This window comes from Chinchilla lanigera, unplaced genomic scaffold (assembly GCF_000276665.1).
Source record: "Chinchilla lanigera isolate Chin_1 unplaced genomic scaffold, ChiLan1.0 scaffold00017, whole genome shotgun sequence".
Classification (NCBI taxonomy): Eukaryota; Metazoa; Chordata; class Mammalia; order Rodentia; family Chinchillidae; genus Chinchilla; species Chinchilla lanigera.
The window spans coordinates 29,748,886-29,775,566 of NW_004955418.1; the positions used below are offsets into that span (position 1 = coordinate 29,748,886).

General features: G+C 44.9%; 2 protein-coding genes across 10 annotated transcripts in view; one reads left to right on the forward strand and one right to left on the reverse strand.

Annotated features, from left to right (window-relative positions):
• LOC102018831 (olfactory receptor 2T29-like) overlaps nucleotides 1-26,681 on the reverse strand; it is a 98,635-nt gene that overhangs the window by 58,685 nt on the left and 13,269 nt on the right. For 6 of the 7 annotated variants that reach the window (XR_001233554.1, XR_001233552.1, XR_001233550.1 and 3 more), the window contains one exon: nucleotides 19,847-20,434. The exons of the other annotated variant lie outside the window; for it this stretch is intronic. The gene's annotated coding sequence lies outside the window, so the exon portion shown is untranslated. Of the gene's footprint in view, nucleotides 1-19,846; nucleotides 20,435-26,681 lie in introns of those variants that run through there. 7 annotated transcript variants of the gene reach the window in all.
• Nucleotides 12,923-19,743, forward strand: LOC106148266. 3 transcript variants are annotated; one of them, XM_013513070.1, is made up of 4 exons: nucleotides 12,923-13,104; nucleotides 13,181-13,257; nucleotides 18,050-18,226; nucleotides 19,498-19,743. In XM_013513070.1, the coding sequence occupies exons 2-4, from the start codon at nucleotides 13,191-13,193 to the stop codon at nucleotides 19,689-19,691; spliced, it is 438 nt and encodes a 145-aa protein (XP_013368524.1). In that variant the 5' UTR covers nucleotides 12,923-13,104; nucleotides 13,181-13,190; the 3' UTR covers nucleotides 19,692-19,743. The 3 variants fall into 3 exon arrangements, with proteins under 3 accessions (XP_013368524.1, XP_013368523.1, XP_013368522.1); XM_013513069.1 differs by having other exon boundaries at nucleotides 13,184-13,257; XM_013513068.1 differs by lacking the exons at nucleotides 12,923-13,104; nucleotides 13,181-13,257 and having other exon boundaries at nucleotides 17,463-18,226.

Here is a 26,681-nt window from a genome sequence, read left to right on the forward strand (position 1 = left end):
ATCCCTGGATTAGCCCACAGCTCAGTTGGAGCTGTCAATTCAATGAAGGAAGAGAGAAGAAGTAATACTTAATAGTGATACTTTTCTGGTTTCACACACTTCACTTGAAATTGTGCTATTAACAGTATTTGGAAGGGGTCAGGGAGGACTGATTCAGCAGAAGGGATCACCAAACCTAGCTTAATGAAAAGTGACTTCATGTCCCTCAAAACCCACAGACATACTACCACCCAGAGCTACTGTTATGGTACAATCAAAAAGCCTCGTAACACAAGTCACAATGGCTAAGTTACAACTCTGATTGTGGCAAAAATTAATCTACTTATCATTGTTATAACCATAGGTATGGTCATCTCCCTGAACCCTCACCTTTATACGGTGCTCTGCATGTTTCAAAAAGCCTACCTGAACTCCAGGAACTATTTTTACAAATTTAGATAAATACCTTCTCATTTATGGTTTTTACTTTTAAATTAAACAATATTTATTTGCCACTTACTAACTCTGTGGGTCAGTGGGGCAAGAGATGTCAATTATCCCCCATGCGCTTCATTTTCATTACAGCGACCTCTTTTGGTAACACTTTCAATCTTAAAATTTGATTATTCAGTAGTGCAATTATGGAAATCAAACTGCAAATAAAAATGTCTAAAGCAATAAATGTCCATCAACAGATGAATGGATAAAGAAATTGTGGTATTTACCCACAATGGAGTTCTACTGTGCTGTAAAGAAAGACAGGCTTGATTCATTCGTAAGAAAATTGATGTGCCTTGAGACCATAGTGTTAAATGAAATAAATCAGAGCAAAATAAAAGATAGACAATAAGAAGTGGGGATATAAGTCTTTCTCAAAGGGGAAGGGGATCAAGAGATAAAGCAAGGGAAAGGGAAGAGGAGAGATGGTGATAAAAAGGGAATTAAGATGAATTATGTACATGTACCAACTAGAAATCAACAGCAAAAGAAACCACAAACATATGTACAAACATTTGGAGATTGAATAATACACTCTTAATGATCAGTGAGTCTCTGAAGAAATCAAGGAAGAAATTTATCATTAGAAACACAACATATCTGAATCTGTTGGACACAATGAAAGCAATTCCAAGTGAGAATTTTATTAGTCTGAGAACCTGTTATGGTTTGTGTCTGGGTGTCCCCTCCAAAGCCTCATGCAGTCATGGGGTGGGCTTCTAGAGTTTATGATTGCTTCATAGTCCAATGTTGGAATTATGAATGTGAGTGCTACACCTGCCCCAGGGAGGGTAGTTTGCATAAAATGTAAGGGAGGGAAAGAGGCTGCTTGCTGCCACTTCTCCTCTTGTGCTCTTGTTGCTTTTGCTGTCTTCCACTGCCATGAACTGTTGCCATCTGCTGTGTGCCACCCTGCCTTGGAGCCAGCCAAGTATGGATTGAAACCTCCACAAACTGTGAGCTAAATAAATCTTTCCTTCCTTAATTGTGGGTGCCAGGTATTTTGTCTCAGCAAAGGAGAGAAAAGTAACCAAGACAGAACCTGTATCAGAAATACAAGCCAGGTGTGGTGGCACACACCTGTAATCCCAGCGGCTGGGAGTCTGAGGCTGAAGGATCAGTGTGAGTTTGAGACCAGCCTGTGCTACAAAGTGAGTTCAAGGCCAGCTTGAACTGTGTAGTGAGATCCTGTCTCAAAAAGAGAAAATACAAAAACAAAAATCAAAAAGAGCTGAGGAACCAGGCATGGTGGTGCATACCTATTATCCAAGCACCCTGGGAGGAAGAATCTTTGGGCAGTCAACATCACATCTCGATAACTGGGAGTCTCGATAATGTGGGTAAGTACACTGTGCAGGGAGTCGTTAGGCTGGGTCCCCGACACCTGCCCTGCCCAGGGGGATGCCCACACACTATTCCAAGGGACCCTGGGGTCTCTCCACAATTAGGGAACTTCCTACAAGTTAATACTGACACATAGGTAATTAAGTTATCTTAAAAAACAAATTCTCCCACCTCGATGTCCACAGAAACACCGATCTCGCCTTTGGAAGCTTCTTCTTTTCCATAGTTTCAGATTAGGTTTGTTCTTATTTTTTTCTAGAAACTTGAAATGTATCATTAAGTTATTTATTTGAGATCACTCTGTTTTTCGTTCTGTTTCTTGTAGTACTGTGTATTGAACTCAGGATTTTTACACTGAGCTATTTCATTGAGATAGGTTCTTGCTAATTTCCTAAATTGTGCAGGCTGAGCTCAAACTTGTGATAATCCTCCTTCTCCACAGCAGCAAGGTGAGCAGAAAGGAGAAGTGGAAAACAAAGGTGAAGGTGTCCTCCACGTTCTCTGCAGACACCATCTGAACCACCTAGAAGGCTGCTGCAATCCCCTGGGATTTCGCTGTTCCCACTCCATTCATCCAAAGTCTGGAGAATGGTTCTGCGGTTGTCAACTCCAGTGACAATCCCTGTTGTTGGCAGTGTAGGGGAAACACAAAACCAGCTCTAAGTCCTCTTCAATTCCTTAGTGATGACTACACTTTTTTTCTGGTAGATTATAGCAATAGTTAGGTCCAACTAAACAGGCTAGCTTTTAAAATTCATTAACGATTGTCTGAACCTAATCAACTTAGTACTATTGTATTTTATTATAAATAATGCATTTATGATAAATTTATTATAATAAGAATATAAATAAGAGGAAAATACTTATCATTCACCATCTCAATATCATAATTTCTTCCATTTCTTTTCCATATATAGGTATTAAATACATAATTTTTATCATTATAATCATATCATAGCTTTGCTTTATGTTTTATGATTTTATCATCTCCATAAGATTCCCCATTTTGCTATATATTTCAAATATGTATCATTTTGAAGGTACTAATGGTGCTCCAGGGGATGAACCTAATAAAATGTACATACAGTATTTCCCTGTGGCTAGACTTTTTTTTGCTTTTTCCATTTTGTGCTAATATAGTCCAAGCTACATGGAAGATATTTGTGCAAACAACTTTATTATCCTTGTTAATAATTGCTTTAGCATGAGCCCACAGAGATGAAACTATAGAATTGAAATGATTTCTAAATATTGTGTTAATGTGTACAACTACAAACAAGTTTAGGTGAGTGTAAAAATCTGAGTATATGAAAATTTATGGATTCATATTCTAAAAAAGACAATTAGAAATATCTAGTGACCCCCGTCTGTAGGCTTAGCTCAGGAGTTGCAACATATTGAGATCTCTGGCAACCTATGGAACTGGTGGGTTTGTGGATCTGGTTGCTTCAGCCTTAACCGAGCTAACTCAAGTCTGATGTTGAGAAATAAGCCAAAGTCATAGTTTTCACCAATTAAAACTGACTGTTGGAGTCAATCCAAAATGTCAGCTTATTAGGACCTCAGCCCAAATGGTCATGTTGTGGCTTCTGCACAGGTTGATGTGACCCACATTATCATGCACAAACCTAGGCTGGTATGAGCCGTGCTGGCCAGAGTGGACCAGGGAGGGGATGGGGTTTCTAGTGACCTAGATCTGGGCGCACACCCCGGACCTGCCCTTCACTGACACATGGCCTTGAGCACCAAGCTAGCTAACCTTCTGCATTTAATTATTTCATGTTTAAAACAATGATCTATTTCCCCCTTCATACCACTGCTGCAGTTAAATGAGCTGGTGTGGTGTGTGTCTAATGCAAACTACAAGATAAACATTAGCTTGCTTCCCACTCCATTTCTTTCAAATTGAAGAATAGAAACATTACAATGGGACTTTTTAAAGAGCCGCAACTAAAGTCACCTTAGCAGATATTGTAAAAGCAGGAAGGGAGGGAAGGAAGAAAGGAGTGTGGGAAAGATCTGCATATCTCTAATTGCTACCTGGCAAGCAGTTTCCCCAGGCCCCAGGGTGACAGCTGTGTTTAAACCTACCCCACTGCACCCTGCAAGGGCCCTGTGACTGTACAGAGCAGATTGGAACAGCAGCCTGGGGGCCTGAGGCTGCGAAGCCACCTCATTACAGCTGACAAAGAAGTGTGGACGTGTTTTCTTGGAGTCATCCCCAAGTTCTAGAGCCATGAGCTTCACCTCTGACTTCTACACTTGCTTTTGATCACAATGTGTAAACTCTAGATCGTGTCTCCTTTCCAAAGTCACTTAAGCACCCACATGGAAACCCTGGGAGACACTCAGAAGCCAGCAGGGAGAGGGTTGCTGGGTTTCAGTTTAGAGACCCCACAATGAGGCCCGCAGTTCCCACATAGGTGAGGATCTCCCCAGTCCCCATCTGTGAAGCACCGCTGAGGAGAAGAGCCCAGATCTCCCCGTCTTCCTCAGTCAGCTGTTTCAGGAACAGGCCGGGTGTCTTTCTCCCTGTAAAGCTGTCTCATCTTCATGTATTAACTGTGGAGCCTCTGTTCAAGTGCTAAGCTGAAGGGTGGGGGAGGCCAAGACAAAGAGAAAGATGATACTGGTGGTGAGCAGCATCCTTGGCTGGTTCCCACGTAGAGCCAGCAGCTCCCCCACCCTTCACCGTGACAACCAAAAATGTCTTCGGACATTGACTAACTGCTCCTGGGGGATGAAAGCCATCCCCGATTGGCATTTTCACAGCTAGGATTGTTCTCAAGCTGTCCTGAACTTTGGATCACCTGAAGCAACTGGTGAAAGAGACTTCTGAGGCCCATCCAGAGAGTCTGATTTGGTGGACCTAGGGTGCAGGCTGAGAATTTTCATGTTAAACAAGGCTCATGCTGCTGACCCCCAGGTAACACTGGATACCAGCAGAGGAGATCGCTCAGGAAATCCCCAGTTCAGCAGTATCCAGATATCGCTGCAGATTACAATCACCTGGAAATCTCTTAAACCTTCCAAACACCAATTAAATGACTACTTTTGGGAATGAGCAGGGGCATCAGTAGTCCGAGCTCGCCAGGTCATCTCGATATGCAGACGGGTCTGAGGACTTCTGCTCTATGCCCTGCACCTCATGCTGGTGACTGGGGACTCAGCCATGCATGTCCTCCTGCAGATATGCACAGCTATGTCATTTCCCTGAGGACAGGGACATAGGACCAGTTCCATGACGTAAGCGTTTGTTTGTTTGTTTGGTACCAGGAATTGAACTCATGACCTCAGTCTTGCCAGGTAAGTGCTTATGCCACTGAGGTATATCCCCAGCCCATAAGTATTTGATCATGGCATTCCACAGGGAGAAGAACACTCAAAACAGGCAGAAGCTCATGGTGACTGCAGAAACGGTCCATAAAGTACACTGTGGAGAGAAGGGTGATGCAATGAGAGATGGGAAGCCTTGGGGCCCCGTGTGAAAGGAGACAAATCACACTGGCAGCGTCTGGGCCTCCGCGGGGACTTGCCAAGGGGAGCGCTCCGGCTTCTGAACCACCACCTGCAGGTATGGAAGGACATGGAAGGAGAAACGTCCACCAGAGAGCGAGACTCCTGACGGAGGCTGCAGACGGGGGCAATGGGAGGTGAGTGGGGCATCGTGGGAGGTACAAGAGATCACAGACACACATGCGCGTGCGCACACACACACACACACACGCACACGCACACCGTGCATGCTGGCCCATAGCTGGAAAGGCTGCTTGTGAAAAGGAAATCCACCCTTTTCTTCTGTCAAGCTTTCCAGAATTTCGAGCCTCGGCCAGCCTAAAACATTGTAACCTCTCCTTTTACCATAGATTAAATATTTTAAATTGTAAAAGCCAAAGCTGTGCTTCACAAAAAGGAAAGGAAAAGAAAGGGAAGGGAAGGAAGACAATCAGCAAAACTGTGAGGGAACGAACAGTTAAATAAAATCAGTCCAGAGAAACCATAGTGGGAATAACGAAAAGCAGTAACTTGGGGTGGCTCTAGCCCACAAGGCAGCACAAAATGTGCTGTTCATATGCGAGATTCCTTTCACTGTTCACGCTAGTTGCTCTCTAATGCCTGTTTGTGCCAGTCTGGTCAGACAGGAACAGGAAATCACATCCTCCCCAGGAAGAGTGTAAAGGAAAAGAACCCTCCTAAGTAATTATTCTAGACACTGATGTGCACACACACACACACACACACACACGCGTGCACAGACACAGACACACACATACTACGCATGCTGCAGTGCAGATATGTACAACAGTGTTTGACCCCACCACGGTAAGAAAGCAACAGTGGCAAAACAGCGGGGAGCCTTCCTGGGGCCTGACACCCGTGCTCAGGCCCTATGCGGACCGCTGCACTCAGGTGGCCATGAGGGAGGGCGGAAGCCGAGGCGGCAGTGTCTTGTGTACAGGTGTGTGTCTCTTATCTGCCCACTGCACACATTCCCACAGCGTTCACTGAGGCCACCCTGGACCACATCTGATGTGGACGCATAAAAGAAAGCAAGGCATAGCCCCTCATCTCAGGAGCTCGGCAGCCTTGGGAAAGGGGCCCAGTCACCACAGCCCTCACAGTGTCGCAGGAGACGAAGCCTGTGGAGAGAAGAGCTCTAAGAGGAAAAGGCCAGGTGAGCACAGATGTTGAGTGTATGATTATTTCACACAACTACTCTCCTGAAATGAGGAAAAAAAGCGTCCTGACATTTATTAAACACATGCTGTGGAAAAGACAGAACCTTCTCATTTTTCTTACTCAACACTCACAGTAACCCCAGGGAGTGGATGTGATGATCCTGTTTTACAGGGAGGTGAGTAGAGTTATCAAGGTGGGAAGTAAGTAGAGGTTACCAAGGTTACCAGTGGTCATGTGCTGATGTTTGGAGCAGCTGATACATCACTGGCTCATTCCTCCCATCAGACTCTCCCCAACCACTCCACAAGGGTAAACTACCCAATGCTCCTGAGGGTCCTAACAGGTTTTGAGGTGTTGAGAAGCCTGCCCAGGTTACATGGCTGGGAAACAGTCCAGGGATCTGCTAAGTGTTCTACAACATGGGTCCCAGTGGCAAAGGATTATCCAGTTCCACAGGCCAACTGTGTTGAGTTGAGAAAGCCTGCTTTGGAACAGTGATGAGAGTTTCCTACATGGCCTAGAAGTTCAAGGGGCTTGTTCACCAAGGCTCATGCTGCCAAGGGCTCGACACTGCACAGGTTCCTTCTAATACACAATCTATTGTAGTTCAGCAGTTCTGAGACATTTGAGACACCAAACAGGTTGTACCTAAAAGATGTCAAAACAATGACAATGTAAAAAATTTCTTAAGGAAAGGCGTTTGGTTTGGTTTCATTTCTTGGTACTGAGAATTGAACCCTGGGACTTTGCATTAAACTATGGCTATTTTATTTGTTTACTTTTTATTTTGAAACAAGATCTTGCTAAATCACTAAGTTGCCAGGCTGGGTTTGAACTTTGGTCCTCCTCCCTCAGCATCCCAGAGCACCATGATTACAGGAAACCTTAAAATGTACCTGTACATTTCTACTTAGGTGTGGTAAGGCCAGCACCTAGGAGGCCACTGCCACTGAACAGCTTGTTACAGTTCTAAGTAGGGAGGACTATCCACGCCATGCAAAGCCACACAGGGATACACTGGGGCTGCTCAGGAGGTGGAGGCGTGAGGAGAGAGCACAGACAAAAGCCTCACGGGGGATTTTGTGGGAAGGAATGCGCCAGACAGGGTAAGCAATTGGATCAGCTTGGATTGCGTGGTTTGAATAATTTTGGCATGTTCTGAACTCTAGGGGTGGTCTCTAGCTGCCCACCATCCTGGTCATGGTGTTATCTAGGACATCAGGATAGTGTCCTCAACTGTAGGAGCCTGATAAGAGAAAGTAGAGAGTGTATGGGTGTCCAGGTCAGGTGGTTTGCATATTAGAGACATGCTATGCGAGCAGGCAAGTTCAAGATCTCTAGGAAGCAGCCAGCCCTGGAAGGTGCAGTTCCTCTCCAAAGTGATAAGAACTCAAGCTGTAAAAGCATCATAACACAGAAAAGAGATGCAATGTATCATATCTTCACTTGAAGACTCCCTGGAATGTTTAGGTTTATGCTTAGCTCCAGAGATACGATTTGGGGCTAGATTCTGGGCCCCTGGGATATCAGGATCTGGACGTGTTTGATTTAGATGAAAGGTATCTGTTTGCATGACCAGCCTGAGAGTAATGGAGTGTAGGATTCAATAAGAGAGGCCCTTGGGTCAGCTGGAAGAGCTAGGCAGACACCTACAAGAGATGTTTCCTGCAGTGGCCCCCTGCTGTCTAACTGTGGGACACTGGACAAGTCCCTGCTCCCCTCCAGCTAGCTACAAGACTGTGAGATGCGGGCAGGGTGTAACCAGCAGCTCTGAGCCCAAACTGCCCATCCCAGCAACCCAGGAGTTTTGAACAGTGAAGGCACTAGTAGCCTATCACAGGGATGTGACTCCGGGAGACAGAAACACATCACCATAGCCCGCACAGTCCTGCTAGTGATCCTGGCAGGCGCATGGGAGTCAGACCACCATCTGCCACATCTCTGGTGTGCTGTGCCTCCTGCTGATCTGTCCTTGAGATCCCAGGGTGTCCTCCAGCTCCAGCATCCTCGTGCAGTCCAACTCCATAATACAGCTCTGGACAGTTCATCTTCTGTCCTTCCAGCACTCCATTTAAGTCATTGGCCAACCCCAGAGCTATAAGCTAGAACCCAAGGCATTGCCTAGAATCAGAACGCTGGGAACAGAGTTCCAAAGAGCCGTGATGTAGTGGGATTGGCCTGACGGACAGGTGTCCATTGGCTGAGTAACGCCCTAACCACCCTCCACACCTCCTAAAATGCCTTTGGGTGGCTTCTTTCCTGTCTTGATATTCCTTGAGATTTGATCTAACCTGAATAAATGTAATTTCACAAAAGAGGCCCTCAGGGCTATGGATCCCTCCCAAGCGAAGCTACTAAAACTGGTTTGCTCACCCTTAACATGAGTCCATACATTTACAAGGGATGATCAAAAAATATTGTAGGTTTAAATTAGAAATTGATGAGAATAAAAGACACATTGCCATTAATTCTCCCTCAGAATCCTCCTACTCACTTTGAACACACTGATCTTACTGGTTTTGCCACCTTTTTTGTATTTTTTTTGAGACAGGGTCTCGCTCTGTAGTCCAGGCTGGCCTTGAATTCACTATGTAGCCCAGGCTGGCCTCAGACTCCCAGCTCTCCTCCTGCCTCAGCCTCCCGAGTGCTGGGATTACAGGTCTGTGACATCACATCCAGCTTGGTTGTGCCACTTTCTTATGCAGTTCTGGAAGTCTCTTTCCTGAGTGTCCTTACAAGTTATGATAAAAAGTAAGATGAATGCTGCTGCTAGGTGCCATTCAACAGAAAGACAGGCTTGTAAGAACATGGCGCTGGGTTGATTCCACTCCTTACTCCCCCTTGCCTCAACATACTCCAGCCTCACCCCATTTTCAGCCTTCATTTGTAGAATGCAGCAGTAACCCATCCTCCAAAGCCCCAAATCCCCTTCATACCTCTAGGAAAAGCCAAAGGTTCCACAACGCCCTCCATCCCTGGCTGCTTCCCTGTCTTCTCTCTCACACCCTTGCCCTTCACTGCCCTCCAGCTACACTGTCCTCCTGACTGTTGCTCAAAATTCCTAAGCACAAACATACCATAGGGTCCTCACTGCAGAGCCTCCCATGTCAGGGCTTTCCCTCCCTTTGTGCATGTCTTTCTCCTTCACTTCATCTAGGAACTGCTCCTGTGTGACCTGCTGGAAACAGCTGCAGTGATTACCCTGCCCCGAACAGCACTCCACCTCCTCCGAGAACCTTCCTCTACTCCGTTTGTGTGGGGAATGTTTCTTTATTGTTTATTCCCATTAGCATGTGAAGATCAGGACGGCAGAGGCTTTGCTTCTCTAATGCTGTCTTCTCGGCTCCAGGGAGCCAATCAATAAATACTGTTAGATGAACAGATAAATCCAAATAACATTTTACCACTTAATCTCAACAGTTTTGGTCATGTTTCTAGGTTCTCCTTTTTGCAAGTCTCTCTTCCCTTAGCAATGACACTATGTTCCTACCTTTCCTCCTACTTCTGGTCCACTCTTCCCCACCAAAGGTGCCACCCCTCCCATGTCATTAATAATAAATTAATGGACTGCTCAGGATCACTGCTGCTGTAGCCCAAAGATCCTCTGCCTGGTGCTGATGGAGGAATTTCCAAACAGCTGTGCCTGGCCCCTTTCTGACCCTATCCCTACCTATATATCCACAAAAGCGCCACACCTGGTACTACACACTTCTCTTAGTCCCTCCCACTCAGTGCCCTGGCTTTAACTGCCACCTGATACCTAAGTGTCAGGACAGCCACACACCTCACCCCTGACCAACACCCATCTCCACCTCAACAGTCCCACTAAATGACCCAAATTCATCAGGTCAGGAAGCAAAGGTCAGTCATAATCTCACCTGCAAACCTGAGCCTCTTCCAGGGCTGGGAACTAGGTGAATACCCCAAAGATTAATGGTTTTCCATTAGCACCCACATCCAATCCCTCACCAAAGGTGCCACCCCTCCCATGTCATTAATAATAAATTAATGGACTGCTCAGGATCACTGCTGCTGTAGCCCAAAGATCCTCTGCCTGGTGCTGATGGAGGAATTTCCAAACAGCTGTGCCTGGCCCCTTTCTGACCCTATCCCTACCTATATATCCACAGCTTGTTTCTAAGGGTTAGCCAAAAGGATCTCTAAACACAAATCAAAATACGTGAATCAACCCTATCCTTCACCTTCTCTTAAACACTTTTCCCATATATTTTATTATTATCTCACACATGACCTATTTTAATTACTTAAATTGTTCACTGTTTGTCTCCTACTACAAAGCAAGCTCCATGACAGCAGGTAGTTTTGCTTTTGTGCCTGATACATGGGAAGAATTTATGAAATATTAAAGCTATAAATCAATTTACATCATGTACAGTTACACATTCTCTGTGATGAATGTGATCATTATGTATATCTAAAATATGCCAATGAAATCTGATAGGAAAAAATAAAGAATATAAATGCTTTTGTGATCTAAAAAACTTTTTGGTGTCTACAAAGTCCAGCTGCAGTCTAGCTTGGCTGGCCTCCTCTCACACCACTCAGTTGTCTCCCCTGTACCTCCCTGCCTCCAGCTCCTTGGCAGAGCTGTTCTCTACACCACACAGTTCTTGTCACCTAAACTTAGTCAACTCCTGTACATCTACCCTTGCAGCTCATAGTTTGTAGAAGTTTCAGTCCATACTTAGCTGGCTCCAAGGCAGGGTGGCATGGCAGATAGGCATCACAGAGGAGAAACAGTCCATGGCAAAGCAGGGCAGGCAGAAGTCATCAAATCAGTGAAGTAGCAGCAAGCAACAGCAGCAGAAGCAGCCTGCCGCTCCCTTTTATCCCTTCCAGGCTACCTACCCTTTGAGTGGTGCCATCCTCACCCAGGGTGGGCCTTCCCATTATCCACACCTGGAACTACGTCAAATCACACACCCTTAATTCCAGCATTATGTACCTAACCCCAGCATCACATATTTAATCACACCATCACACATGTCTTGTTACTTTTCTCTCATTGCTGAGACAAAATACCCAATGCCTAAAATTAAGGAAGGAAAGGTTTATTTAGCTCACAGTTTGCAGAGGTTTCAGTCCATATTTGGCTGGCTCCAAGGTAGGGTGGCACATGGCAAAGGGCAACATTGTTGTTCACGGTGGCAGAAAACAGCAAAAGCAGGAAGACCAAAACTGAGGAGCTGCAGAGAGCAAGGCTTCTTCTCTCCCTTATATTGTATGCAGACTGTCCGTCCACCCCAGGGGGTGTAGCACTCACACCCATAATCCCAGCATTGGACTATGAATCAATCAAAAACTCTTGAAGCCTGCCCCACGGATGCATGAGGCTTTGGGGGGGACATGGAGACACAAACCATAGCAACACCTTAGATCCAGCTACCTCTGAAAAGTCTGACCTATGTCCACATGAGAGTTTGGGAGGATATTTAGACACAAGCCATAACAGTCATGTTGTTTAAACACACACACACCACATATTCCATACTATTTTAGTCATTTTTAAATGTACAATGCAGTAGTGTTAACTACATGCTCTTTGTTCTGAAACAGAACTCTAGAATTTTTTCCTTTTGAAAAACACACTCTATATTCAATCAACAATTTCCCTTTTCCCTTCTTTCCCCAGTCCCTGGTAACTCCCATTCCACTCTGTTTTCAATAGTTTAGATACTTCATACAAGGGAATCATGCAATACTGTCCTTTGTAACATGCTCATTTAGCATAATGTCCTCAGGGTTTGCCCATGTTGCAACATATGCTACCTTTTATTTGCTTTTTATAAGGCCAAATCATATTCCATTGTAGTGTATGTAACATTTTCTTTATCCCATTCATCTATTGAGATATTTAGGTTGCTTCAAAAAAAGAAAAGAGAAAGAGTAAGGTTTTTCACAGCTACTGAAAAAGCAAGGCATCAAAACAGCAATAGGAGAAAATGAAAAATTGTCACACACTTGGCTCAAAGGTAGAAAGGCTGCTTTATTCAGCACATACTAACAATGAATTTTGTTGGAGCACTGTGCTAGGGAGTGGGAAGCCATGAATCATGGGCTTACAGGAGGCTTCCACCCTCTCTAAACACCATACCAAGAAGGGTGGATGTGTTAGAACACAAATGAGGTAACAGAATTGCTCTGCCATTTGACCTTGGATGGGGGTGAGGGAACTGTTGATCAAAGAATGAAGCATCTGGGTACTCTGTTTGCACAAGTTCTTAGAACAGGTAGAGAAGTATCACTCATAGAACATGCCTTTAACCAGTACTCCAAGTTCACATAATCCTCAGAACTGTGAAACGGCCAGCCATGCTTCTTCTGGTCATGTGACCATAACCCCCCATCTCATTGGCCAAGGCTCCAAGGAGGTGGGAAGAGTGACAGGTGCCGACCAATGGGCATAGGCCTGGCCTGGGCGCTTGCGCAGTGTCCTCTGGCCCCCAGGAGGCGCTGCAGGTGTCCTGAGCGCCGGTTTCACCGCTTTTTCTCACCCCAGCCCCGAGGGAAGGAGTGGCAGAACCATTAGACTTTGGGGTCCCTACGAGTCTGCAGCCTTTGAGTGGAGCACCTGAGATTGGTGTGAGCAGGGCGCCCCGTGGGAGAGGCGGGCCAAGGGGGGTCGGTGGATGTGGGCTCACTGTCTGCGCTTCCTCAGCAGCCTCGCCATGCGCCCCGCAGCTCGCTGCATCCTCCTCCTGGCCTGGAGCCTCGCCTTCCTGCCCGGCTTCGCGGGTGAGCGGTGTCCCCTGCGTGCAGGCTCCCGGGGGCCTGGTTTAACTCCCGCTTTCCCTGTACATGTGGCCCGCGGGGTGATCTCCGCTGGCACCGGAAGTCAGGAGACCTGGTTTCCTCCCCCAGTGCTTCCGGTCCTGCTGTTACCTGCTCAGCCTTTGGGTACTGACCTCCGGGCACCCGCCGGGAGCTCCGTGCTTCTGAATGCTTTTTAAAGAATTAGGCTTACTGTTTCTGTCGCCTGTGGCACTTGACAGCTCACATTAAGCTTTATGTTTTCCTTCACGCTGAGGAGAGGAAGGAGGAGTTGAAATGTTCACTATGGACCCGTGCATAGCTGCTGATTTCCCTGAGGATCATGGGGCTACGGTGTGAACGGCTTCTAACTAGCCCGAGTTGCTCGCCAAATTCAGCTACGGGCAGGGCCATTCGCTTAGTGCCACATAATCATTTTAACCTGCATTCTCCCCACTGTCACCAGATCCTCCGTGCCTGCCTCCCCCATCGCCCAGTTAGCCCACTAACGCAATAGCCAAGGGTTTGACACCTGGTGCCTCACACCTCTCCTTTTTCCTTCAGCCTTTTACTTTCTCATCCTTTCTTGGGAAAAGGGAGAGCCGACTGAAAATAACTCTCTAAACTCTTGGCCCACCTCCTTTCTCCAAGCCTATACTAATGGACCAACCATCACAATAACAAGTTATCACTTAGCGTTTGAATCAGTGTAGGATTTTTGATAAAAATGGGCAGAGTATTTTTACGTAAAATTCCAGCTTTTTCTTGATTTCTCCTGCTTAGAAAAAAAAAAAAAATCATATGCCACCTTTATGTTTAGGAAAAGTTTTAGATAAAATGTCAGAGTTTTTCTTGGAGCCCTCAACTGGCATAACCAGGTACCCATTTGCTTCCTCAAACGTCTCTACTCTGGAGTCAGGGCATGCTTTGTTGCTGTCATTTGAATATTTTCTGTAATAGGCCTTTGTTCTCAAGAGCCAAAACTGAGAACTTATCTTTTCCTATCTCTTCCTTTTTTTTTTTTTAATGGGAAAATCCCATTTGTAAAGTGTTTTTTTTTTTTTTTTTTTCTTTTTCAGACAGGGTCTCCCTGTGCAGTTCAGGCTGGCCTTGAGCTCACTTTGTAGCCCAGGCTGGTCTCGAACTCGCAATGATCCTCCTGCCTCAGCCTCGAGAGTGCTCGGATTACACGTGTGGGTCACCACGCCTGGCCATGTAAAGCTTTTAAAATAAGAACTCTGTGTCCAGAGAAAAAAAGTCCTCTTTAATCCCTGCAACCACAGTTATCCCTTTGTGTACTTGTTGAAGATACTGTATGTGTTTACAAACATAGCCCAATGTATTTTTTTCTTCCATTGGCAGAATGTTATATCCAGTGTTCTACATCTTACTCCCTGAAGCTTAGAAGTGTATCTTGTAGAGGTTTTCATGTTAATGCATAGGAAAGCACCTCTGTCTATAGCTGTATTCTCTTCTATTTTATGGATATACCAGAGTCCATCCAACCATTTGTTATAGAAAGCCCTTCTGGACCTTGTGAAAGTCCAAAAAAATCCATATTTGTGATCCCATGGAAGAGTTATTGTAATTCTAACAAATTAATTCCAATCTACCACTTCCAGTGCAACACATGGCGAGAATTAAGACACTAAGGCATATTTTTAGTGTGCAGAGCCAAGGGGGTCCTAAGTCCAGCTAGATCCATGGCTAACAGGAACAAAGGCCGTGACCCGGGGCCAAACCCAAGCTTTATTAATTCATGAAGAGGGGAGTGGCTTGGGGATGAGTGACTGTGAGAGTGGCAGGAAGTATATGAGTGCGGTGAGCTGGGCTAGGTAGGAAGCCTGAAGTCACCTCTGCCATATGCAGATAGAGATATGCGAAAAGAATAATCTGCATAACACAATTCAGGGCAGTATCTAATGTTTTGAGGTCAGTGCTTCAGCTCAGATGTGTAATTTTTTATATCCTGAGAAGTTATAGCCTGTTAACTCAAGGCTGGGTCTCAACTGACCGTGTGGCTCTCTGGGTCCCACTCACATATACTTTTTGGGAGCTACAGGCAGGGCAACACTGACCTGTAACCTTGCTTCAAAGAGTAGATACACATCAGCACCTTAGCTAGACCCATTTGTATTGCTTGAAGCCAGTTGAGGGGATAAGTACTTAGCCAGCTCTGTACTTGTCAGTACACGGAACTAGGGCCAGGTTTAGACAAGATGGAGAAGTTTGATCTTCTTTCAAGGGGAATTGTCCAGGTGGTCCTCCACAATTTACTGTAATAGAGAATGCTATAGTAAAATACCTTAAATAAATACATCTAGGAAAATACCCAGAAACTGCTAAATTGAAGCATTTGTACAATCTAGATTTTGATTCTGTGTTGTCAAATTGCCCTCAAGAAGTATTACTAGCTGGGTGTGGTGGCACACGCCTGTAATCCCAGCACTTGGGAGGCTGAGGCAGGAGGATCATTGTGTTTGTGGCCAGCCTGGGCTACAAAGTGAGCTCAAGGTCAACCTGAACTGCATAGTGAGACCCTGTCTCAAAAAGACAAAAAAAAAAAAAAGGAAGTATTACTAATGTTTTGTTTGTTTTGGTTTTTGAGACAGACTCTCACAGTACTACTCAGGATGGTCTTGAAGTGATCCGGCCACCTCAAGGAGGTGTACTTTTGTACTAGAGATAGATGATAATGCCTGCTGTCACACACTATAGTTTTAATTTCCATTCACTATTGTATTTCATAGTGATTGAAATGTGCTGACTCCACCAGCCATGTTTGGGTGTTGAACATTTGAAATGACATGTGTAGTGAATTTTAATAACATTTCATTTTAGCCCATTTACACTGAAATAGACAACACTGGACAGAGTAACTTCAGAACAGGGTGAAGCGGGAAAGAGTTTAGAATACGAGAGAAGCAGACAGGTCCTGTTGCTAGGGGCACATATTTCTGTGAAATTATGAATTTGAAAGTCTCCGGTGTTAATGATTGGCATTCTTTTTTATGTTAGTTTTTTTTTTAAAACTTATTTTTGAAGTGTTACATTTTTTCTGATTTTAGAAATTACTTTGGCTCTGTGGCTTTTTAATTACTTTTGATTGGGCTTCGTCCAACAAGACTCTAGAGAGAACAGACCAAGTTAGCGCAGGTCTCTGGGGGCTGTAGGTCCTGGAGAGCTCTTTGGGGCAGTACTGGTCTCCCTTTCTCCCCTTCTTCCTGACAGCACATGGCTCCCAGCACGCCCAGCTTTTGCTCCTGTCCAGGGTAGAGCACCAACTGCCCTCGCATTTTTAGAACCCAGTGATATGGCACAATATTGAAAAGGTTAAAATTTCAGGTTAAAAAAGGTTAAACTATTTTGCATCCTCTTACTTGAATATATATACCTTCAGAAAGAGCTAACAGTCCTGGAATATTGGCCTGCCTCGGAGTTCCATACCAGGGCATGGCAGTATAGAGAGAGCTCTATCCGGTCCACAAGCCATGTTATCTGCTCACTCACCTTGCCCTTTACTGTAAGGAGCATTGTGACCACTGGACACACAAGTCCTGAAGCCCAAGCTACCCACTCCCACTGCTCCCAGGAGTCACTGGTCTAGCCGTCAGTCTAGCTGAGCAAGAAGCAGAGGATGCATGGTGCCCAGGCAAGGTGGGGAAGGGTGCAGAGGCTCCAGTGGCCATGTCCTGTGGGGTCACCCACAGTGGTTACATGGGAACCACAGAGCAAGGAGAGTCAGGAAAGTTTCTGGTGGCAAAGGAAAATAAGCAAATTGGCACCACCAATAGGTAGCCTGATATGAGTTCTGCAGATAAATATCATGGCTTTCTGTCTTGGTTACTTTTCTGTCATTGCTGAGACAAAATACCCAGTGCCCACAATTATGGAAGGAAAGGTTTATTTAGCTTACAGTTTGTGGAGGTTTCAGTCTATAATCAGCTGGCTCCAAGGCAGCAGAGCATGGCACAGGGGTGGCAGAAGGCAGCAAAAGCAGCAAGAGCAAAAAGGGAGAGGGAAGCAAGCCTCTTTTCCTCCTTATATTGTAAACCAGCTCTCTGCCTATGCCACACCATCTCCGTGCCCTCCTCTTCCACAAGCTGAGGATGTTCATAAAGTAAGGACCCTGGCCCCCTGCTGAATCACTTAGTTGAACTTCTAAACTTCTCAAGTTGACACAGCAAACAACATCCTAGAGCAGCAAGGGCCTGTCCTTTTCACCCCAGGATGTAGAACTGCTGAGTCACTTAGTCAAGCCTCTGGACTCCCCAGTTTGACAGTGTATCAACCATAACACATTCACTTCCTTTTTCTCTTTGCCTGTATCTTTCTATGAGTCTCCACTTCTCCACCGTGCTTCCCGGAATCATGCTCTGCAAGCACATCCGCCACTGGAGCAGCCATGCCCTGTCTTTACCCTTGACGGCAGGTGGCAGCAGGACCATGTGGATGGAAGCAGGATCAGCCCTGTGAACTGATGCTTCCTGTCGCGATGTGTTTCTCTGTAATATGTGTCACCATCTGCCTCACCACGGCTCTTTCTTCCTTTTGTTTTTAACTTCCTCTCTGCCATCAGAACGTAACCCTATGAGGGCAGAGATTTTTGTGCTAACTCCAGTACTGAGTCCAGTGGGAGAGGTGGTGTCCTGTGAAGCATGCTGGTGGGGAGCAGGGGACAATGGGATGGATCTAGTCCTTGAGCTTGTTGTGTGTGAGCACATTCTCCTTGCAGTGGCTCATAACCGGACAGTTTTCATTCTCTTTTTCTTACCAGTCTCCTGGGAGATTAACTTGAGTGACTTACAGGAGAAGGATGTTAATCAGTTCAGCTCCAACGGCTTCCAGTGCCCAACATGCTTGGCTGTGAAGGGAAGAGAATGTGACAATGAACTCAAATGGTGTGCAGCAGATAAGCTAAAGTGTTTTGAGTTCTCCGGCATCATAAAAACAGGTACTCTCCTCATAGAAACAGGTGCCCTCGTTATAAAAACAGGTAGTCTCTTCAGGTGCAGTACTCGGCAGACACAGAATAAGTGGCACTGTCCTACACGCCTGCTGCACATGTTCCAAGGGTAGCGTTGAGAATGGCTTTTGTCCAGATCTCTTAGCAATGAGAACACAGCAGTGTCTTAACTCTGTAAAGATGTCCAGCTGGTTTTTCCCCACGCATTCATCCACCTGTGAGTCTGTGCAGGCATCGACTGACAGAACCCCCACCTGCCTCAAGGGTGTCGGCTCTGCCTACTGGATGAAACTTTCTCCTCTGCAAACTTTGGTTAGTTTAATAAACACTGGAAAATTTGCGGGTTTTCTTGCCATGTACTCTCTGGGTTTTTAAGAGCTTTGGAGAGAGGCCGTGACTAATCTTTAACTTTCTTCAAATTTGAACATACTGTGCTCTCCTTAAGAAAATCCAAAGCATAACCCTAAGTGAATTGAAGGGTAAGTAGGTGTGTGTGAGGAGTGGCAGCACGGGCCAGCAGGAAGACCTTCGGGCTCAGGTCCAGAGGGTGGGGCTATCCCCACGGCCTTCCTGCTGTCTCCTTTCTCCCTTCACACTCTGAGCGCTCAGTGCTCCTTAAGTTTCTCCTCACTGAAGTATTACAGAAGCTCGCCAAGGCGGCTGGTCTCCTGGATTCTTACGTTTTTCCTTCAACAGAGGGATTCTTTACTTTAGGATAGCAATCGCTTATTTGCTACTGCTGAGATAAAATCAGCAGGAGCATAGTGTGTCTGCTGTGTGAAAGGATGCATCTGAAGGCCTTTGAGGGGCAGAGAATACAATCAAACATAGCTTTTCATGGTCATTGCTATTTATTAATAGATGACTCAGATTAATAATAAGAGATTAGCTTTATCCCCTTAAAATCATCAACAGTCCACAGAACCGAAACGCAGGTGCACAGCTCCTGGACACCAGTAGTGTGCAGGCTGCCTGGACGGAGCCTTCAGACTGCGTGTTGGGCACGGACATGGGCACAAGATGTCTATGAGAGCATTCATGGGCCCCCAGTGGCAGTGAGTTGAGAAAAAGATCGCTTAACTCGAGTCTAGGAAGCACGTCTGTACTTCACCGACGCAGGTGGAGAGGGGACTCAGGGATCCGGAGGAAACAGTGCCTTCCTGTGGCTGCCGGAGGTCCTATGCTGACCAGTGTGTGTGAGTGAAGAAGGAGAAGGGGAGAACAGAGGGTGGGCGTCTCACGCGTGTGGTTTCTCGCAGGTATTAACAACATATCCATTGAAATGAAGAAGTGCATACAAGCAGACCTGTGCGAGGAGGCGCTCACTTCCTACCTGGGTTTACCCATCATTAACAAGACTGGGAACTGCAGACCGGCTCTCAGAAGCGGGGCCTGCGTCCAGCCCCCAGCTCGCATCCTCCTCTTCCTCTTCCTGGGGAAGCTACTGCGCTGAGCTCCTGCAAGGGCCTGGCCGCCTCCATTTCTGATTAAAGTTCCATTCTTCATTTCCGTGTGCTTTTGTGACTGCTTATTTCTCCATGGGGACAGTTATTTACTCATTCTGTGTGTGTTACTTATTGTGTTGCCAGCTGCACACAAAATGTATCAGAGCCGAAACCAGCTTAGGGCTGCCTTGGAGGTTTCTGAACATTTCCAGAAAGAGGCCACGTGCGAGAAGCGCGGGCGCCAGCGGCAGAGCCCACGCAAGCTGCCCAAGCACCAGGACGAGGCTGGGGGAGAGAGGACCTGATTTGGGAAAGGCTGAGTGAACTTTGAGATCTGAGCTCTGGGATGGGGATGCAGGGAGGGGAGTTGAAGGCTGCAGCTGAGGTTAGCAGGAGGAGTGGAGGGAAAAAAGGTGCCTGCCTGGAAGCGTTTTTCTAGGGGTGATGGAGGGTGGTGTCCACAGGTGTCACACCTCCCTCCAGCCAGCACGGGCCTGCGCTCCGGCAGACAGCAGTTCCCTTGGCGATGGGGCCCATGGAGATGGGTCTGAAGGCGGGGTCTCTGGAGCTCAGCTCGGGCTTCGCCTTACAGTCACAGGGAGTTGAGGGTCTGTGCTTGCGGCAGCCACTGTCTGAGGCAGAATCGGCTGATCTGGGTGAAGCCTGCCTCTACCATCACCACTCGTCTTTTGTCTTTTTGCTTGTTTTAAGCTCTCCTTCAGGTCCAGATGATTCTTATTTTCAGCTATTTCTTAAAAAAATAACGTGTGAGAAAAAAGACCAAAGTGGTTATTTTACATGAAGTGAAAACCTTCTCTTAAGCCATTTGATAGTTATATGTGGAACAAAAGCTTTTAATGTCAAATACTGATACCAAGTTTGAGAACATTCATAAATACTCTTCTTTAGCTCTAGCTGAATGGTACATTAACATTGAACAAATTAGTATGTTTTTTCTCAAAGGACTTCCAAACTGACAAAAAAAATTTATCAATTCATGACTCAGAAAATCAAACCCATGGCCTAGATGTTTTCTCTTCTTTTTTATTAATTGTATTACTATCTTTTAGATATACATAATGATCATATTCATCATAGGGAATTTGTGTTGGGAGCAGCTGAAGCTGGAAGGTAATTAAGTGTGCAAAAAGAAGCCAGCCTGATAACACGGGAGCTCCTCAAAGCATGTCAACAAGGTATTGCAGCTTGTTAACTGACTGCTGGGTAGAGAGGTTAAATTAATATCAACCTCTCGAGAGTGTAAATAAACACTCTACCGTTCTTGGCTTAAGAAAGGGAGGATCTCCTCCTGACCCAGATATTGGCCTCTTGTCTATCTTTTCCTCATTCCCATCATTGTTCCTACCCAGGGCACACCAACAACCTAGTGAGTCCCTACATTTGGCACTCACAACAAGGACAGAGTGGGCAGCGTGAATGCTTCTGACACGCACCCAATGGGGTGGGGGTGGGGCAAATTGGTGAGAGCCAGTATTGACGTGCCTTGGCACTGGCATATCAGGTGTGAAGTGTGGGCATATGGTCCTGAAAGGCCTGAAAATATATAGGTTTCAAAGAAGCCATAGAGGGAAAGGGATGTTGAAGTGCTAGCAGTCAAAATGGGGCAATTAGAGTCTCAAGAATCCTGGGGTATGTGTATACAGAAGTGTGTGCTGCATGTTTGACTCCTGTATTCATTTTTCTTTTCTGGATGTTCGTTAGGAGGGGTTTTACAACCATAAAGGATTCAGTTTGGAACGTTATTTCAACATCAAGCCTCGAGCCTGAATGGGACTAGGAGGGTGGAGCAACGGCACTGCCAATAGAGCTTCAACTCTCTGGCCTTCCCCAGTTTAATAAGAAAGGAGGAATGGGGGACAAAAGAGGCCTTTCCCCACCAGAACAGTGTTTCCTCACAAATTCCATCTTTGGCATATCTACCATATCAACCACTAAAGTTCAAGCTCCCAATGATCCAAGACAAATAATACATCTTTGAATTTGTGCAGATATGAGCTCCTCGTATGTACAAGGGACTGCCTTCGCAGCAGCTGTCACTCGGGTTATTCATCCACAGTCTGAAGAAAAAGGAAGAAACCAAGGCTGTTTTTGTTGCAGGGATGAGGGACATTTTGCCCAAAACTGCTGTTGCACCTGTAAAGGCAGCACAGCCATCCGTCTCTTCAATAAAACCTTCCAGTCTTTGCACAAAGTGTCAATGAAGGTATCATTGGGAAAATAAGTGTAAATCTAAAACTGATGGGAAACACCAACCCTTTCCAGGAAACTCCCACTGGGCCTGCCTTGGCCCCGTCAAACAATAGAGGTCCAGACTGAGTGCAGGGAAGGCCTTGTGCTTCAGTCCTAACTAAGCAGACTCATCTGGGATCTCCCAGCTGCCTGAGTGTCCAGAGGCCTGGTCCAGCCAGGCTATCTATGTGGGCCACCAATTGCAGGTCTGTGCACCTGGGGCTAAGTAGGAAACTCAGGACTGCAGTGTGCCCTGGATCTCCCTGAATCTTACCTCATGCATACTTCTGGCACCAGAAATTCGTTTGGCGTAAATATAGTCTGCTCTCAAAATCCAGACAAAAACAAAATATTCAGTGGCCAGAGCAGGAGCCACAGCAAGCGCGCCCAGAGCCTGAGGTCAAATGGCCAAGACAAGGGCCGCGTACTCTGTTTCCTTCCACCGGGCAAAGTGGATCCCACAGAAAACCCCTCAGCGCCTCTGTGCCTCAGCCAGGCCTGCCCCGGGCCAGCTGCCCCGGGCATCCCCATCGTAGGAGCAGGTGGCCATGGCTACAGAGGCAGTAACTGCCATGCCACTTAGGGGTGGGGAATGCCTCAGGCAGTGGAACCTAATTCCCAGAGAACAGCAGGACTATTGAGGCCCTGCCAGCAGCTCGCCCAGCCCCGAGGTGATGAAAGGAAAGCTGCAGCCAGAGGCTGCAAAGGGATCTCCAGGTTTGGCCCAGGTCACTGATTCAGGCTATATAAAAATTCAGATGCTCAAAACCTTAATCACCTCCAACTCGTGTATCACTCAATTGTCATTTCTCTCTTGAAGAAGGTTAACATTATAAATAAGGAAAGGGATCCAAGGGTTTTGGATCTTTTGACACCTATTGGTTTCAGTAGATCAAACAAAAATGCCCCAAGTTAGAACTGCCTATTGAAAGAAAAAAATATTTAAAGGGCTTTTAGGCTCAAGTGTGGATATTTCAGTTATTGCCCAACATCACTGGCTTAAAGCATAGCCTCTGGATGTAGCCACTACAGACTCATGGGGAAAGGGTAATGTTTCTCACCCTAGCAAAAGTGTTAAATTGCTAACCTGGCAGGATGCAAACTATGATAACTTCTTCATATTTGAATCCCCTTATCCAACAAAAATAAAAAAGATGCTACACTGATCTACTATTTAGTATTGACACCTGCCAAAGAGTATCTGTGTATGAGCGGTTTTATCCTCCTAATGTAATGGCTCTTGCCAGTAGCTAAAGGGAAGAAGATTCCCTCTTGCATCAACCTGATCCCACAATTAAAGTCCATTGGCTGGATAGGGACACATTGTATGTCTTGATTTTAGGGGTAATTAATCCAGCTGACCAAACTAATATGAATGACCTTTTTAAAGTATATCCCAAGAGCATTTGTGTGTCTTCTCCTGGACATTGCACTGATCTTTCTAAGAGGGATCCTAAAAACGTCCTGATAACTGATTTCTTTGGAAGTGTACAGAAAGAGAAAATTATGACAGACTATTAGTTTGTGACAGGATTCAGAAATCATAAAAAGCAGCCACATTATCCTGATGCTTGCTAAAGATATAGCCTGCAATCCTAGAAATCTCACACCAGCTACCATGTTTAGTCATAAGAATATAGAACTAAATGTGTATGGAGATGATGTAAAATTGGATTACAGAGGTGACCGTGAAAACTTTTTTATAGGTTTTAACTGGGAGAATCCCACCTAGTACCCCTAGGTCAAAACATCTTCTCTCTGATGACAGAAGCAATATTCTTATTTATATGACAGGATATGCTAGAAATGGTTTCTTGAAATTTCAAGATTCTGAAAAAATTACCAACATAGAACTTGAAGATGCTTTTGAACAGATGTAGAAAATACCCCAAGCAGTTCAGATCAACCTTAAATGATTTTCAGACTTTATTTAAAAATAATAAGTAACTCTGCCCAGCTTTGGGGCTAATTTCCCTGGGGTTATTGTCATTATCCTTCAGGCAAGTTAATTTACTTTGTTTCTGTTTTCACAGATGGATTATCTTAGGGTAAGGGAGGCCAATGATGGCTTTCTCTTCCAGAATACAGGCACATCATGTTCCCTGATTGGTGGGTCATATACATTCCAATTCCCTATTGCTAGGGCCTCACACTGAGGGAAATTCTGTTATAGGCAGATTGCTGGGTGCTGTCACTTTTTCTTCCTTAGATACCACTCAACAGGCTTCTGCTGCTCATACCACCTTTCATCAAAATGCTTTTGCCTTGCACAAACAGTTTCATTTTGTTAGGAGCCACTGGAGCTGGATATTGGTCATGTGTGTGAGGGCAGGGCAGAGCCAAAGTGCCTCAAGCAGTCAAGCCACCGCAGTATTGAAAAAAGCATCCTGGTTGGACAATCACAGTCATTAGTTGCTAGGCAACATTACCTCTCCTGATAATAACTTTGCAAGAGTATAAAATAAAGGCCCCTACTGTTGAAGTCAGTCCTCTTGCCCATCATCAGGTAACTCCACCTGACCCAGCTCTTGTCTCTTGTCCTTGTTTTCCTCATACCCACAGCCATTTCTCTCCTGGGTACAATGAGAGACCAACGAGGTTCCCTACACCATTTGACCCAGGGACAGGCCCAAGAAATTGTCACACAATGTTCCTCATGTATAATACACCTTCTCTGCCTTTTATGGGGCTCAATCTCCAAGGGTTACACCCCAATCATTTTTGGCAGGTGGCTGTCACTCACATTCCTGAATTTGGTCCTTTATGCTGGGTCCATGTTTCAGTGGACACTTCTTTAGGCTTTATATTTGCTTCTGCTCACACTGGTGAAGCAGCTAAACATGTCATTGCTCATTATTGGGATGCCTTTAGTGCCCTTGGTTGCCCACAGCTCTTAAGACTGACAATGGCCCAGCAGATACAAGTGCCACTTTCCAAAGGTTTGTAACACTTTTCATATTTCCCTTGCCATGGGGATTCCTTATAACCCCCAAGGTCAAGGAATTGTTGAATGCACTCACTGTATGATCAACTTCAATTGCAAAAACAGAAGGGAGAATTTTTCCCCACAAAATTCATACCTCAGACTTCACTTGGCAACATATAGTATTAACTTTTTAAATGTTACAAAAGATAGAAGTACAGCAGCAGAAAGACAATTCTATTAGGTAAAAGAAAAAGGGCTAGGATAGGTTCTTTGGAGAGATCTCTATAATGGACAGTGGAAGGGACCCAGTCCATTACTTACCTGGGATACAGGGTATGTTTGTGTTTCTCCGGAGAATGCTGAGTGACTTATTTGGGTACCAGAGCATGCTATCAGGCTGTACCATGAACTCAGATCTGGAAAAGAAGCTGGTTCTACCTTTCAGGGAGGTGGTGTGCAGTCCTGTGGCAGTAACACCTCAAAGACTGTTCTACAGCAGATAGACAAGGAGGGGGCTAAATCTGACCTGGGACCAACCAAAAAAATTGACCCAGAATGCTGAGGAAATGGTAATCAAAAGAGGAGTGAAAGATCTGAATTCAAGGGAGTATATAGAGATAACCTAGCTGAAAATTACCAATATTCTTAAGACTGAATTATATATATATATATATATATTAGATAAAGGATTGTATTCCATCCAAGCTTTTTGATGAGATCTCTGCTAATAGATGAACAGCAAAATCTGACTACTCTATTTACAATTATAAATTTCTAAAAGTTGTAATAGTTACTATAGCTCAATTTGGTCCAGACTATATTTGAGTGCATTCTAATTTTATGTTTGTTCATTTGTTCTATATTCTTGTTTATATGTTTGTTTGTCATTCTGTAAACAGCTGTTCCCTTTTTTTTTCTGAGCTCAACATTTTTTTTCTTTTATCATTTGTTCACAATATACCTTGGATTATAGACTTAAAAGCATGCTTTCACCTGAGTTTCCAGCTGTTTTAAATGATATCAAAAGTGGTTCTCTCACAGCTCATCAAAAATTAAGTTATTCCTTAGGGAAAGGAGAAATTATTGGGCAGGACTCCAGTTGGTGAATAGAAGTGTGAAAAACCTTTGTTCATTAATAAGGAGTCCCCAGTGATCTCCAGAGTCTCTTGGGAGACAACCCTGATACTTTGGTCATGGTCAAAAGATAAAGTATCCCAGAAAAAAATAAAACAAGGTTTTCTCAAAAAAAGATGATTTTAGTGTGAAGCTAAATTAAGAAACAAAGGTTTTCAGCTGTATGTGGTAATTCATTATTGCTAATCTCATAGTGTATTAAATATGTTTATGATTCTGGATGTACAGGTCTTCCAAAATGTAAAGCAAGTATTACTTCTGATAACAGTTGTTGTTCAGATTCAGGCTTCTGCCTTTAACAAAAACTTATGTATATCCCATTAAAGAATAACAGATTAGGGGGAATTTTCTTATGTATTAGATAGAGATGATTGGTTAAAAGGGTTATGTTATGTCAAAATGAAAATTCAAGTATGTTACAAGATGTCATCGCGATTGTCATGCAGCAATGCTATGTGTGGTTTTCATTTCAAAATTCTGTGTAAAGATATGTAACAGTTATCTGTTAAAATTCTATAGGGATTGAAATAATAGGATATCCATAGGTGTTAAGAAAAATAATAGTACCATTTTATGTTCTAAGGTGTTTGATATTCAGATAGGTGATAATATTAAGCTTACTGCCTCTATTACAGTGCAATGTCTTTAAACTTCTCTTCTGGAGGTTTAACAACTAAGGTTTGGAGAC

What these genes read in the sequence shown, in the direction of transcription:
- LOC106148266 (XM_013513068.1), top strand. Translation starts at nt 17,785, where the DNA reads ATGTGTCACCATCTGCCTCACCACGGCTCTTTCTTCCTTTTGTTTTTA. An exon ending in CTCCGGCATCATAAAAACAG is followed by an intron (nt 18,227 to 19,497) that starts GTACTCTCCTCA and finishes GGTTTCTCGCAG; the next exon opens with GTATTAACAACATATCCATT.